The sequence below is a fragment of the Myotis lucifugus genome, unplaced genomic scaffold (assembly GCF_000147115.1).
Source record: "Myotis lucifugus unplaced genomic scaffold, Myoluc2.0 scaffold_424, whole genome shotgun sequence".
In the NCBI taxonomy this organism is placed as follows: domain Eukaryota; kingdom Metazoa; phylum Chordata; class Mammalia; order Chiroptera; family Vespertilionidae; genus Myotis; species Myotis lucifugus.
The window spans coordinates 586,234-601,028 of NW_005871472.1; the positions used below are offsets into that span (position 1 = coordinate 586,234).

A 14,795-nucleotide genomic window follows, 5' to 3' on the forward strand; every position below is an offset into this window, starting at 1 on the left:
CCCTCTTTCCCTCCCCTCCCCACACATTTGGCCCCAGAAAAAAAAGGCAGCACAGAACCAGCAAATACTTCATTGGAGACACACCAGACTCCACCTGCATCAACTCAAGATACCAGCCCTAGTCCCAGTCCCATCTGTCCTGCATGTCCCCTCCCAGCACAGCCCAGCACAGACGCTGCTTCTGGGAAGGAGGCCTGAGGTCAGAGTTGCTGAGCTGCTGGAAGATCTGGAGACTCAGTTTCCCCAAAATGGACTCCACTTCCTCAGGAATGATGCCATGTCCTGGGAGGGCTTTGTCTCCCCAGGGGAATCCGTGTCCTCAGGAGGGCTCCGTATCCCTGGGAGGGCTCCACGCCCTCCGAGGGACTGCTGGTCCTTAGGGGCTCTGAGGCCCTGCACAGGCTACAGCCCTGAAAGACTCAATGGCTGCAGGATGGCTCCAATCTTCAGGAAGTGTGCCAGGTCCCTGGAAGAGTTCCACGTCAAGGAAGACACCAAGTCCTCAAGAAACACAACTTGTCTCTCATCCCTGGGAAAGTTTCACTGCCTGGAAAAACCCAGGAAGGGCTCTTTGCGCTCTGGGAAGGGTTCATGTTCCAAGGGCCAGACTCAAAGCCCCTCTCAGCTGGTACAGATACTGCTGACAGGGGCCCCTCCAGGGCCCACAAGGCCCAGCTCCTCCTGCTCATTGATGCACAGCTGGTAACCGCAGCCCCGGGCCCGAGCTCCAGGTGGAACCCGGTGGTCAGTCTTGGCACGAGGGGGCAGCAAGAAGCCCACACTGCCAGCGATGAGCATATGCCAAATGCTGTGAATGTAGAAGTAGTTGTCTCGTGTCTCCACAAAAGCATAGAGCAGGATGGCACTGCCTGCAATAAGGCTGCCAGGGCACAGGTAGAAAAGCCAGCGGCGCCATGTGGGTGGGTAGCAGTGCCGACGGCGGACGCTGCGTACTGTCTGGAGGAGGCAGAGAAGTGGGGCTCAGGAATGGGAGGCCCTGGAACCCAAGCCAGAGCCGGTCACTCTCAGGCTTCCCCGGAGCCATGGTTGTGACAGGAAGGTACCTAAGACTAGGATGGGCACCATGAGCACAACAGTGATGGTGAAAGGGTCTTAGCCCACCTTAAATTGGGGACCAGATACCCAGGGCCCTGAACCCAAGTCCTGCTAGGATGCCCCACCCACAGCTCTCCCCACCCTTACCCAGGCTGTAGCCAAGATCCCCAGGGCGAAGAGACTGGGTCCAAGCAGGTTCCAGAGTCCATGCCGGTCAAGCTGCAGAGCCATGGACAGCAGCATAGCCCCCAGCAAATACAGCACCTAGAGAAACAGGACTCTAGAGGCTGGGCCAGGATGGAGAGAGGCACTTGGCAATGTCCTCAGGGAGAGGTCGGGAATGAGTTTCAAGTCGACTTTAGCTCTGATTGTCCCCCAGGGCCCATTCTGGACTGACCTGCTTGACCACAGGCTGTAAACGAGCCATGGCAATGACAGTGACCCACACGGACATTAAGGAGCCCAGGAAATCACAAAACTGTAGCACATCGTAGTCCATGATGCAGAAAACCACAATGCCTGGCTGGTCACAGGCATGATAGAACTGGAGAAAGAAATGACAGGCGTTGAGAGAACTGGGGGAGAGGTCCAGGTCTACAAAACAGAAGAAAGAGGCCACAAGGGCGGTGATGTGCTGTGCTGGAGAAGCAGAGGTCAGAAGTCAGATTTGGGAAATGCTCCACTCCCCACTCCTGAGAAAAATAGGGCAGGGAGGCCCGTTCTGCCTCATAAGCTGTATGTAACTGGCATCCCTGACCTTCAACCTCACCTTCCTAATCTTCCCGCTTCTGGAATGTGCTGTGGAGAACATCAGGCCAGGGAGGTCCAGGTCTTTCAAGCTGAGGCCAATCCTTGCCCATTTCCTCATGCTTGCTGTGGGTCTCATCTACAATCCTCATCCTCGACCCAAGCTCTGGGGCTAGACTCTAGCCAACCCAGACCCCGAGCCTCCCTAGCATGTCCCAGTCTCGCCTGATAGCTCAGACTCTGAGTTTGGCTCACTAATTGGCCCTCTTCATTACCTCCTACCCAATGCCATGGTAGACACAGTAAGAAAAAAGGCAGACCCTACAGCCAGGGAGAAGAGCATGGTCTTCACACCATGGGAAACAATATGGGGATGAGACAGTGTCCAGCTCTCCTACACTGTGGGAACACAGTAAAGAGTAGGGTATTGAGGAGATTCAGAGAGGGGTGCAGGGAACACGTGGTACTGTATCAAGCTATTCCGGGCACCTCAATTAAGGAGTCACAGTCTACCATCAGCCCCCTTGGTCTGTGGTCCCCCCCTGTGCCTCTCTGGACAATGCTATCACAGCCTCTGACATCCTATGTTCCCTTAATGTGAAAAGGTTACCCAGGAGTTACCTGAGTTCTCTTTGTCTTGGAACTTTTGCTGTCACTTTTCTCTGACCTTCTTACAAAATTTGTGATTTGAGTATTTATTAAAGCCAAACACTAAGAACATGTATGGTTGTAAGAATATCTTTGGTACAAAGATGACGGGAACACATATCCCTCTGAGGATTTCTGTCATTTGCCTTATGAGCCCACCCAAGGAAAAGATACTGGACAGAGTTCTGAGGAAACAGCTCCAGACCGAGAACAAACACCGCAGCAGCATGCTCACTCCTCCCATCTCCTGACATAATCCTTGCTCCATCAGGAAGAGTGGGTTGTGATAGTGATGGAAGCAGGGTTAAGAAAACTAAGATGCTATATTTGAAGAGAAAGGTTTTGACCGATGTAAACTTGATCAAAAGCAACCACTGGAGCTGAGCTTAAAGCATGCCAGCAGATTTTAGGGGATCAAAAACGTTTAAGATCTCTGTGAATCAGTCCTCTGGAAGCCATGGCTTTTGAGGGCATCTCTTGAAAGGAGAAACAAGTTGGTATAGTTTCCAGGGTTGGACTGAACACCAGGATGAACTGAAGCTGGGGCGTGAAGGTTAAGTGCTATGGCATCTAAAGGTGGCTTTTGAAGTGTCTTGCTCATTGACTAAAGGGACCCTATAGGCACTACTTTCAGCCCAGGCCAGTTTCTTCATCATTCTACTAAAAGGCAATCCTAAGTCACAAGGGCTGTGAATCTCAACGAGCAGTAGCCTTACAGACCTTGGTGAGACAGGTCTCCAGGCCCTCCAGGGTATGGCCTTGGGCGTGGGAAGAGGACAGGGACATCCAGTCCACAGCTGAGAAAAGAGAGAGCTGAGCAACATTACAAGTTGTTCCTTCACTGGCAGGAACAGGGTCTCTTGAACTTCTGGGAAGAATGGAAACGGGAGAACCTAGTCTCCTGTTTGAATGAGTTAACAAGAAGGTGGGGACGAGATCAGGAAGAATAATTTAGGAGGGGAAAGCATTATATCCCAAACTCTTATCTATTTTACATTTTAAGTATTTTACATATTTACATTTTACATTTTTAACTCCTGAAGAACAAACCTAATGTCTGTTCCTATGTTCCGGATAAGAATTTATTGCACTACTCCCAAGTGTAGACTGTCCTGGATTTGAAGACAGAGAACACTGTCATCTGCTATCCTGGTACTTGACCTGCAACATGACCAATGGGTCCTTAAATGAAGACTGCTTAGGAACAGAATAAATCTAAACCAAGTAAAGAATGGGAGAAAGGAGCAACAGAGAACCTACTTGGGAAAAGTGGAAGACTAGTAGCTCTACATTTTGGCCGAGGTGGAAAAGAACAGGAGGTATAGCAGGACTTTAGGCAATGCCTCAGAGCCAGTATATCTTTCTTGATCTTTTGCTATTGCCTTATTTCAGAAAGTAGAAGCTCTGTATGTGATGCCAGGCACTTTAGGCTCCCTGTGTTTGATCTGCCATTATATCCAGGAAATGAGGAGTCATCCGGAACTGAATATGCTGGAGACAATGCCCAGGATGCTTATGCAAAATGCAGAAAACATACGCTCTCCCCCTCATGCTCCAGGCTCCTGATATACTTAGGTACTCTTACTAATTGTGAAGCACATTAGATCAGCTTGCAGCCAAGAGTGGGCTGGTGGAACAGCTGTTGCTGGAGGATTTGGTGAGCAACAGTATAAGGGCATCTGGCAATAAAAGAAGAGAAACAGTGTCTAATATAAAAATAGAATGAGGCACTGTCAGAGCAGGTCTAAAAAGGGGGGCAGTAAAGCAAAACCGGAATGTGCTCTCCACATGGCATGGATCAGGCTACTCTTCCTTATCTGTGGAGGAACGTCCAAGGAGGGACCTATGTATGACTGGACCCTCAGTGTCAGGACATCTCCCCCCTTTCTCCTAAGTGATAAGTAGGATTTTTAAAAATATTGTTTTATTGATTTCAGAGAGGAAGGGAGAGAGCAAAAGACATAGAAACATCAATGATGAGAGAGAATCATTGATCGGCTGCCTCCTGCAAGCCCACCACTGGGAATTGAGCCTGCAACTCAGATATATGCCCTGACCAGGAATCAAACCGTGACCTCCTGGTTCATAAGTCAATGCTCATAAGTCAGCGCTCATCCCCTGAGTCATGCTGGCCAAGGCAGTATATATTATTTTTTTAATTTGTATAATGTTGAACAAAAGAGATGCACTTATTGGTTATTGTGATATCTTTGTTGCCAAGACATGAGGAGAGTCTGAGTCCATCTAAGATTTTTTTGTAGTGCTCATCGGCAGGCACCGTATGCCACAAGACACCAAGAGCCCAGAGATGAGATGAAAAGGTCCCTAGATGCAGAACTTGGTGGAGGGGAGGGAGTCCACATGGAGGTTAAGTCACATTAGCAGACTCACTCCTCTACCTTTCCTTAGAGTATCTGTGATGCACGCTTGTAATGTGAATGTTTATGATTATGAAAGAATGGGAAGGCACAGAGAAGAGACTGTGGGGATTCTATAATGGGAGGAGATGGGTTTAAAACTAAATTAATCTTCATCAAAATATGCTCCTTTGGGCTGCGATTTTATAGGACATTGCCACTTCCCATGAGGCCTCAGAACATAGTTGAATCGGTAAAGTTTCTTAGGATTCTAATAGCCAGAGGTTTCTATCAATTACCCAATTATAGATCCCCCTTCCTTCCTAAAGTTCCCATGATAATTCAAGGATCCATGGCTACTAAATGGGGAGATACCTTTTCAGACCATAAAAAAGAATGTTCTGAGGTTGTGGAAATCCCCAGTGTGATGCAGAACACGAACACTGTATTGCTAGCCCTCACATCATGAAAGAACGTGATGAAACGGATGACTTCCCATGTAGAAACGCAGGTGACAGTGCAGGTCTCCTGCCCCCTGCAGACCTCTCCCGGTGAAGGCACAATCTCACACTGCAGAACAGAGTTACGGGCCAGCCAGCGTATTGAGGTAAAGGTCCCTGGCCCTCAGGGTGGGCAGGCAGGGCGTGAGACAACTAGAGACCCACAAAGTCTGCAGTGGCTGGCAGTTGGTTATTTTAAGTTGCCAACAGGATGTTCATTGACCCCAATGTGCCTTACAAAAATGACCGTATTCTACGCATGCCCTGAGATGAAAAGGTAGGGAAGCGCTGCTATAGAAGACAGTGAATTGGAGACATCCTCGTATTATACAGGTACAGACATCCCCAAACCAGTGGAGAACACGGTGGGGGGGAAATGCAGAACCTCACCCACCACATGGATAAGGACTCGGTGAAGACATTGACGCCATCACATACCGTGGAGAAGAACATGGTGAAGGTGTAGACAGCAGCTTCCAGAACATACCGGCTCCGAATGGCCAGGACCACGGGTGGCAAGAACATGAGGTTGCTCAGGCAGAGCAGGAGTGTGGACAGCAGCTGGAACCCGTAGGTGAGCGCATCCGCGCTGTCGGTGCAGCCCCAGCCCCCGCCACCCTGCGGGCGGGGAAGGCACAGGGTGGGGACGGAGGCAGTCGTGAGGTCAGCAGACCCTTCAGCTGGGGGCCTCTAGCTAAGCCCTGTGCCCCTGCCCCGGGAGGGTGCTCTCACCCTAGCACCGCCCTCCCGTTCTCTGCACACCCAGCCTCAGTGCCGGTGGCCGCCCCTCCCGTCGCAGGAACCCCTGAGCGCTCACCGGCCTTGCACTCGCAGGCCGCGTACAGGTAGTTGTGCGTGCGCAGCAGCTTGCACTGGCCGTAGGGCCCGCAGTCGTCCACACACGGGGACAGGAAGGTGCGCAGCCGCACCTCGGCCGTGGCGTTCCGGCACCGCACAAACCTGTGCACACACTGGGGGTCACGGGGGCTCGGCGCCACCTCCGGCCCCGCCCCGCCCCGCCGCCCCCCGCCGCTCACCGAGGCCCCGCCCCGCACAGGGAGCGGAGGGTCAGGAACCACGTCCCGGTCTGTGGGAACGGGATTCGCAGCCTGGCCACTCTGGATGTGGCGCTGACCGAGAGGAGGAAGCCAGCAAGGGACTCTGGGGGCAGAGGGGGCAGGGGCCAGGAGAGAAAGGTAAAGAATCCTCACTCACCTGCGCCCGCCCCCGCTTTCCCGAGACCCTAGCCCATCCTTCCTCCACGCCACCCCCCACCCCATGCCCGCCCCCTGCTCGGGACTACCAGCCTTCTCTCCCTCCCCCTTCCTCGTCCTCACCTTTGGAACAAGTCACTGCTGCATCCCCCAGGCTCAAAGGCACCTCGTGAGTCAGGCATCCAAACACGGTCACATTTTCCTGGCGCAGGGAGCTCTGGGGAGGGCGGAGTGAAGATGAAGCTGTCCCACCCACCAGGTCCTACCACCACCACCACCCCAGACTCCAAACTCCTCCAGGGACCTCACATTCCTGCAGGTGCTCAACACCAAAGCCAATCTCTCCTCCCTTTTTAGAACACAGAACCTTGGCAAACACCAAATCCCCCACATCCGAGATGCCTCAAAGACTGGTGAAAAGGCAAGGCCCAATTCTGAATCCTTTGGGCAGAATTTTTAAACTGTTCAGGCTAAAGAGAAGACCCCCTTTTTCCAATCTTATCTAGCTTGTTGTGGGGAAGGGAAGAGGTGCTGTTGCTGGATATAGAAACTAGTTGTGAACAAAGGTAACTGAAAGGTTTTCAATCATCTTCACCTCTTCACCGGAGTCTGAGGGCAGGGGGCGTGTAAAGAAATGTACTCTTCCTCCGGTGAAATGATCAGGTATTCACGGTGGTAACAGAATGCCTGAGGGATTAAATGTAGCAGCCTGGCTGGGATTTAAAGAAACCGGATATCCATATGAGTAAATGTAAAGGGTTGTCTAGAGGAATAAAGGTAGCAGGTTGCCATAAGCTCACCTCCAGAAGGATTTGAGGCAGCTTATTAAATACATATAAGATAAAATAAATGCATGAGGGAAATTGAAAACTCAGGATAGAACAATAAAATTTGCTCCTAAATGTGGGCCATAGATTTAATGCTGACTTCCCAAGCAACCAAAGCAAAGAAGGAAACATGATGAGTGATCAGATTTGTAAGTCCATCAGATAAAGGTTAATCAGAGGCACAGAAGTACAGCATCCAGAGGTTCTCAGGTAAGTCCTCATCATAGAAGCATGTGTGCTGTTATGCATCCTGTCCTCAACAGCAAGACTGAATTTCATACAACTTGCTCACAGCTTTCCTCCATGCAAGCTCTGGGCAATATGCCAAAGTATTATTCAATAAAAGTCTTTCTCGGGGGGCAGGGAGCCAAAGATATAAATGTTCTCTAAGTATACAGTTCTCTGGTCCAAATGACCAGTTCTTGATCCAAGGGGGGAAAAGACAAAATACTTGGAAAGATCAGAGTAGATGTGCCAAGATTCCTTTCAGAATAAATACAACAGCTATCTGAGGTGTGTAGCAAGGGTCATAGCATGCAGATAGGTAGAATGTAAGCAGATAGATGCCCATTAGAGTAAATGGACAAGAATGCAGAGAGGGACAGGGTAAGGGGCTGCCCAGGACTGGGCCTCTACTCTCAGGATACTGAGGAAGAACAAGTATGGGTGCGGCTGGTCTCGGATATGGGCTTTACAGCATCAAGGTCAAATCAAGACTTCACTGTCATTGCCCAAAGGCATGGCAATAGCAAACACAACATACAGTGTTTAGCCAGAACAGAGTCAAACAGAATTTGGGTATAAAAATAAGGAGCATCTTCAAGTTGAAGAATCAGCTTAGTCCTGACCAGCAGGAGCACTTGAAAGTTCTGAGCCGTGTACCATAAAAGACCACATTGAGCCACAGACCAGATCTCAGGTCGGTGCATAAGGAAAATGGTCCCTGCCCCAGAGCTGGGGGATAGTAGAATTAAAAGGATCCCTGGCTGAGGGATCCTACTGGATCAATGCTAACCTAAGAGAGTTGCTAATGGCCTGACACAGGACTCTGCCCTCAGCCCAGTCTTACCCAATGCTGAAAATAATGACTAAGAGGTACAGAAGGCTGGCTTTTCAAGTGTGTGAATTACCATAGTGGAGAAAGCCCAAGACCCAAACCAGTGTCTTTAGGCAATGCCTCAAAGATGAACATAAATTCTTCCATTGGGGTTAAAAAGTTCACTACAAAAATATGAGCTGGGAATTGGCGGCAGGTCACATGAACCAGGCACAGGGCACAAAATACGTATGCCCCTTGGTTACAATTAGATACATAAGAAGTTAATATGGAAAGGGACTGGGAGGATACACACCAAAGACTAAGCAGCTGTTTTATGAGGATGTCTTCCTCTATTTTCCAAAGCTTTACATGTGATTCTGTTATTTCTATAATTAAAAAGTAAATGAATAAAATTGTTTTTTAAGAAAATAGAAAGGAAGGACAGGAAAAAGACCCAGAGATCTTTATTCACCCCAAACTGCAGGTGATCGGTGTGATGCAGGAGCAGAAAGAAGTGATATAATCACAGGCTGCACACACACCATGGTCAGACCACCTCGGACCATTTATTTCAGAGACATGCTGACCAGATGTTTGACCAAAGGAGACAGCAGAGGATGGGGAAAGCTCTAAGATGCTGATATTTTTCAGCTTTGAGAAGGTTGAGGGGCATCTGAAGGGCTGCTAAAATAGGCCAGGGATATAACAAATGCACCACACTAATACAAGATGTGAATAATTGGGGAGACTATATGGGGTAAGAGGGGGGACATGGAAACTCTCTGTACTTTCCACTCAGTTTTTCTATAACACTGCTCTGAAAAAATCAAGTCTATTAACTTTTTTTTAAAGGACTGGGATAGATTCACTGAAATATAGCTTCTGGGGCAAAACAAAGATCAGATCATAAAAATCCACAGAGGTAGGTTTGCATGGAATGTCAAGACTGCCATTAGCATCGGGAGCTGTCTAAACATGGCCTCTGTAGGTGAACTCCGCATCACAGGAGATAAGCAAGAAAAGTGAACACCTGCCATAGAGAGAGGCCTTTGGTCAGTGGGCGGTTCAGCTACAAAACTGGGGAAATCGGGACCATTCTCAATTGCCCATTCGCAGTAGAGTCAATTCCCAGGGCATGTTTGTCGACCAGAATTGGGCTGACATGGTCTCTAATCTTAAAGTTGGGTGAAAGCAACCTGCACAGTCTTCCACACCTGTCACTCTCTTTTTCAAGTTCCCCCACAGGGGCAACCTCCCCCTCTCCACAAAGTACCGCATTGAGATGGAGCTCCAGGCTAAGGACACCTCCACTGTCCAGCACCGGCAGCAACCTCAGGCCAAACACAGCAGGGCGCTCAGGGGGGAGGGCCACGCTGGGGCCAAAGAAGATGTAGAAGTGGACGGAGAAGGTGTCCAGCTCATTGCGCAGAGTCGGGCGCACTGGCCAGCAGTGCTCAGGTGGAGATGTGGCCCCAGGCCCTTCCACGGGGGCACCAAGGGATGGTGGCTCTAGGGGCAATGGTTGGTTGCCCAGTGACTGGGGCATGTTCATGGCAGCTCCAGGGGCCAGGGCACGAGACAGGTTGGGCTTCGGGCACTCTGTGGAGCAAAGGAAATCAGAGCTGAGGCCGGCCACCCTCACAGCCCTTCAGCCCCACAAACCAGATCTGAGCCAGACAGGATTTAGCAAAGGGTGGGAGGGGTGAGAACTAGCATCAAATGTCCCTTGGGAGTATGGGGCATCCAGGGTCACAGGATAGGGCCCCGGGATTTCCTACTGGTCACAGCTAATAGCATGTCATGTTGGAGGGAATCAAGGTCATCTCTCCCTCCCAAAGGACATGTTGAAACAGATGACTGCCCTCTCACTGACTTGCATGGGCTTTCGCAAGGCCAGTGTCCCAGAGGTCCTAGCTGTCCCTGCCTACTCAGGAAACTGAAAGAGAGATTAAATTAGGGAGAGTAATCAGGTCCCTTCGTGAGCCCCAAGTGGTGGGAAAATGATCTGAAGGCTTTCCAATGACTTCAAGCTCCAAGTGGAAGGGCTTCAGGGAGTGTGAAGGAGCCTGGGTGGGGTCAGGGAGATTGTAGGGACGTGGCAGAGGGGCCATGGTCACGGCCAACATGCATGCCTCTTTCCAGTCACAGATGTCAACACAAGCTGGGTGGCTGGGGCAGATGTGGGCTTCTGACCTTGCAACCGCACGCACAGCTGGAAGCGGATGGTCCTGCCAGAGCCCCGGGACGGTGTCTCCACACGCACGTAGACCCAGCGCCCCCAGGGGGGCAGTGCTAGCTCCAGCTGGCATACCGAGGCACCTCCACATGCCACAGAGCTTGAGTTGTGCAGGGGTGGGGCCTTGGGACGTAGGCGAAGTGTCAGGGGGCAGGCGGATGCCCCTCGGCCCCCCACACACACCAACTGTGCTGAAACCCTGTAAGTGAAGCTGGGCACAAAGACCCTGGGCAGAGGAGAGTTTGGGGGTGAGAAAGGTGAGAGGGACACGAGAAGGAGGGAAACACTAGGAAGAAGGGGGCAAGGAGGAGTTAGGGACACGAGAATGGGAGGCCTTTTCAGGTCCTCCTCTCTGTGCTGGGGGAGAGGGAGGCAGGAGTCCAACCCATCCGGGGGCGCTGGGTGGCCCAGCAGTCCAGGGTGGCCAGAGGGACAGCAGGAACAGGCAGATGGGCTTAGAGGCCAAGAAAACCCTGTTCCCTGTTTGAGGTCAGGGAGGGAAGAAGGAAAGGGCGAGGTTTGGGGGGTGGGGACTCAACTTACTTGTATAGGGCTGAGCGATTGTGGGGGGAGAGGGTCTGCTCTGAGGGACGGCCAGGCACCAGCACAGCAACGTCCAGTAAACGCCGGACAATCAGCTGCGGCTGAAGGAGGTACTGACACTCATCCTGGAGACCCTAAGACAAAAGCAGGGGTGGCAGGAGGGGAGAGACAGCAAGGGTGCTGCTAAAGCAAGGCGAACAGAAATGGCCACTGGGAGGGAGGGGGAGGGGGACGCCTCCTCTGGCCTCCTGCTCCCAGGGCAGTGACTGAGGTCTAAGTTCTGGGTCCTTCCTGCTGCATTAGCTCTGTCCCTCCTGGATCTGCAGGATCTGCTGTGATCCTCAGCCTTGGCTGAAGTTTGGGATTCAAAACCAGGCCCTTCTGACAATCAGGCCCAGCCTGCTCCGCCTGCAATCTAACCCCTCCTCCTGAGCATTCCTGAACAGCCCCTCAAGGCAATTTCAAACCACCCCAACCCCTCACCAAACCCTCAGGACCTTACAACACTGGCTCTCTTTGGGCATTGTAAAGCTGCATAACGGTCTCCAATCCAAACCTCCTCCCTCCCCCACAATGTGAGTCTAATTTCCTTTATTCCCCACCTGCCCTTTCCACGTACCTGTCCATGCTCTGCTCTAATACCCCCAGGGAAGGGCCACTCTTTACCTCCCAGGCCACCTCCAGACTGTACGCAACTTGAGAAAAGAAACCTGGTCTTATTTTTGTTCCTTTAGACACAGAGCCTATTATAAAGTGTACACCTCACAGATGAGTTTGCTGGAATCAATGAAGAAATGAATCAACACAGCTGAGGGCAGCTCTGACGTTTATGAAGCCAAAGCCTGCCTTCTGTCTCCCCTCCCACTGCTCTGTCTCAAGGGGCCCACAGGTACATCTGCTCCTTCTGCTCGGGCTAGAGCACAGCCACATCTCCCTGCTCTTCTGGATCAGACCCCTAGCCCTTCTCAGTTGACACCACCCCTAACCCACACAGCTTCAGCAGACAGTCCCATTGACTCCAGTTCCTTCTCTGCAGCGTTTGCAGCACCTAAGCCCTGCAGGTGGCGCAGTTCAGGGGAGGAGGGGCCTCCTGATTAGGGTTCTCTGATCTTCTGAGATTAGAGGGCCTTGTGCGGCCCAATAAACTAGAGGCCACTGTTCACTTATGTATTTATTCTGACCGAGACGTATCTCTAAACCTGTTCTGCAAAAGTTCCAGGCTCTGACATGCCACTGAGTTCCACGCCATGGGACTAGCCGGCCAAGTTCCAGGAAAGCTGGAAGGCGGCCTTGAAGGATGCAAGGCCAGAAAGTCCCATCACCCTCTGCCTGGAATTTCTGCCTGGAATCTCCCTGTGATTTTTGCATCACTGCATCCCCAATGCCTAGCACACCACCTGGCAAACACTAGATGCTGAGTTAAAGAGTGGATATTAAAAAGATCAAAAAGTGTATACCAAAAAAAAAAAAAAAAAAAAGGAGTGTACCTTCAGAGAACTCCTAAACCCCTCATTTCTCAGGGACCGCAATCTCTGATATCCAAAGCAAATGTCCCTCATCTTTGATATCAAACCCTAAGGACCAGAACTACTAGCACAAGTCATTTCATCAACCCCACTTCCCACAACAGGAATCACCCACAGCCATCTTGTGGTGAACGATCCCCAAGGGCGGGCACCCATGCTCGGGAGGGGCCCATTTCCTTCTTGGACAGTTTGGGGAAAGAAAAACTCCATGTATTGCTTGCTAGTGGTTTCACTGAAGGATCAGTGGGCATACCTCAGTGGTTAAGATGTGCTCCTTCCTGTATAAGGCGCACATCCAATACCCCTCCTTGTTGTAGAGAGGCGCACTCAGTGGAGACCAGGGAAGGTGCAGAGATTCAGCACCTTCACCCTGTGATGGGGCTAATGAAAGGGCACCAGAATGAAAGTCCTCAAGAACAGCCAAGGCAAAAGCCAAGTGAGAGTCCAAACTGAGTCAACATCAGCGGTCATGGAAGGAACAGGGTCAAAGCCGGGAAACTTGGGAAACCAAGAGGGGCAAAGTGAGAAGCAGTGTGGGAAACAGTCTGAAGGAAGCTGGAACAGAACACCCTAGAATGATTCTGTGACTGTCCTAGTATGGCTGGGCCGGGTCTCTTTAGAAAGGCCTAAGCAGGGTGGCCAGTCCCAGGCTCTGGATGGGGCTTGCAGACTGAAGATGCCCCCAAACCACTTGGCCCTCTTCGTGAGAATATCCCAGTACCCACATGTCAGTCCCTGACCCACCGTTGGTCAGCAGTAATCAACATGTACATAAATGAGTGTTGGACAGACTACAGGGGACAAGAGTGGAAGCAGGGAAACCACTTCAAAGGTTACTGTGGCGGCCCAGGAGAAAGCTGAGGGCAGGTGTGCTAAGAGTGGAAATAGAAGATGCATAAAGGACATGCTTTTAGAAATAGAGTCAATGAGACTTTTCTTTATGAATTGATTGTAGAGAAGTGAGGGGGGAGAAGAATCAAGTATGACATTGCAATTTGGAGCTTGAGCAATCAGTGAATGGCAGTGCCATTTACTGAGAAGACTAAAGAAAGAAAAGACTTGGACTGGGAGAAGTGAATGGGAACTGAAGAGATTTTTGCTTTTGGCTTTAATTTGTACAGGCTAATTTGAGACATTTCTTAGATATCTAATCGAAGATGTCAAGTAAGCAGGTGGATATAAAGTCTGAGATTCAAAGAAATTAGGACTCACTGAATACACTTGGAAGGCATTAACTTATAGGTTATAAGTTATAACTTATAAGTGGTACTTAAAACTATTGTGCTGGAGATACCTAATAAGAGAATAGATAAATAAGAAAGGAGTTGTCCCAGGACCAAGCATTGAAGCCCCACAATGTGTTTGATCAAGCAGAGAAGATGCCAGGAAATGGAGGCAGAGAAGGAGTGGGCAGTGGGCAGGAGGAAAACCAGGAGAGTTCTGTAAAGGCCAAGAGAAGAGTCCTTCAAGAAGGGAAGAGTGACATAAGGAACTTACTAACAGCTAGTTACTAGTTAACTCTGGAGAGGGGAAGTGGGGACTGTAGGAGAGGCAAGGGAAAAGGAAGACTTACTTTTCACTGCCTTTTGTACCTTTCGAATGTTGTACCAGGTGCATTTATTACCTATTCAAAACACAAACAAAATAATTGAGGAGGAGGAAGAGCATAATGAGCGCTGCTAGCAGATTTTAACCTCTTCAGTTGAGATACTGAGCCATGTTTCATCCTAGTTGATGGATTCAACCAAATCCTTTCTTCTGTACAATCTGCTTATTTGGTTTCCTTATCGTGGTTTTCATAATTTTACCTGCTGTCAGTTACTTTCAAATCTTAGACTGGGGAGAGGAAGCATTCAAGGAGAACTGTGCCCCAGATATTTTGGAGAACTTTCCCATAATGAGCCATTTGGGTGCCAGATGTTACCCACAGTTCAAAGGCCAGCCCTTTAGGGCAGCCTGGCAGCTGGACATCACAGGATGAACACATGTTCCGAGACAGGAAAGGCAAGGAGATGGAGGGCATGGGTCAAGATGGAAGAGGTTGATAGAAAGCAGAGAGGAAAGGAGAAGTGAGATCAGTTTTGGACAATATGAGTTGAATA

At 50.3% G+C, this 14,795-nt stretch overlaps 1 protein-coding gene across 1 annotated transcript in view; it reads right to left on the minus strand.

Moving 5' to 3' along the window:
• Nucleotides 1–54: 54 nt before the first annotated feature.
• The window catches only part of TMEM8B (transmembrane protein 8B), a 23,352-nt gene continuing 8,611 nt past the window's right edge, over nucleotides 55–14,795 (minus strand). Inside the window, 10 exon segments of the mRNA XM_006102701.3 lie at nucleotides 55–957; nucleotides 1,204–1,320; nucleotides 1,454–1,600; nucleotides 5,747–5,926; nucleotides 6,112–6,268; nucleotides 6,346–6,469; nucleotides 6,646–6,739; nucleotides 9,662–9,987; nucleotides 10,582–10,850; nucleotides 11,168–11,301. Coding sequence (XP_006102763.2) covers nucleotides 622–957; nucleotides 1,204–1,320; nucleotides 1,454–1,600; nucleotides 5,747–5,926; nucleotides 6,112–6,268; nucleotides 6,346–6,469; nucleotides 6,646–6,739; nucleotides 9,662–9,987; nucleotides 10,582–10,850; nucleotides 11,168–11,301 — 1,884 coding nt within the window. The 3' untranslated portion in view covers nucleotides 55–621.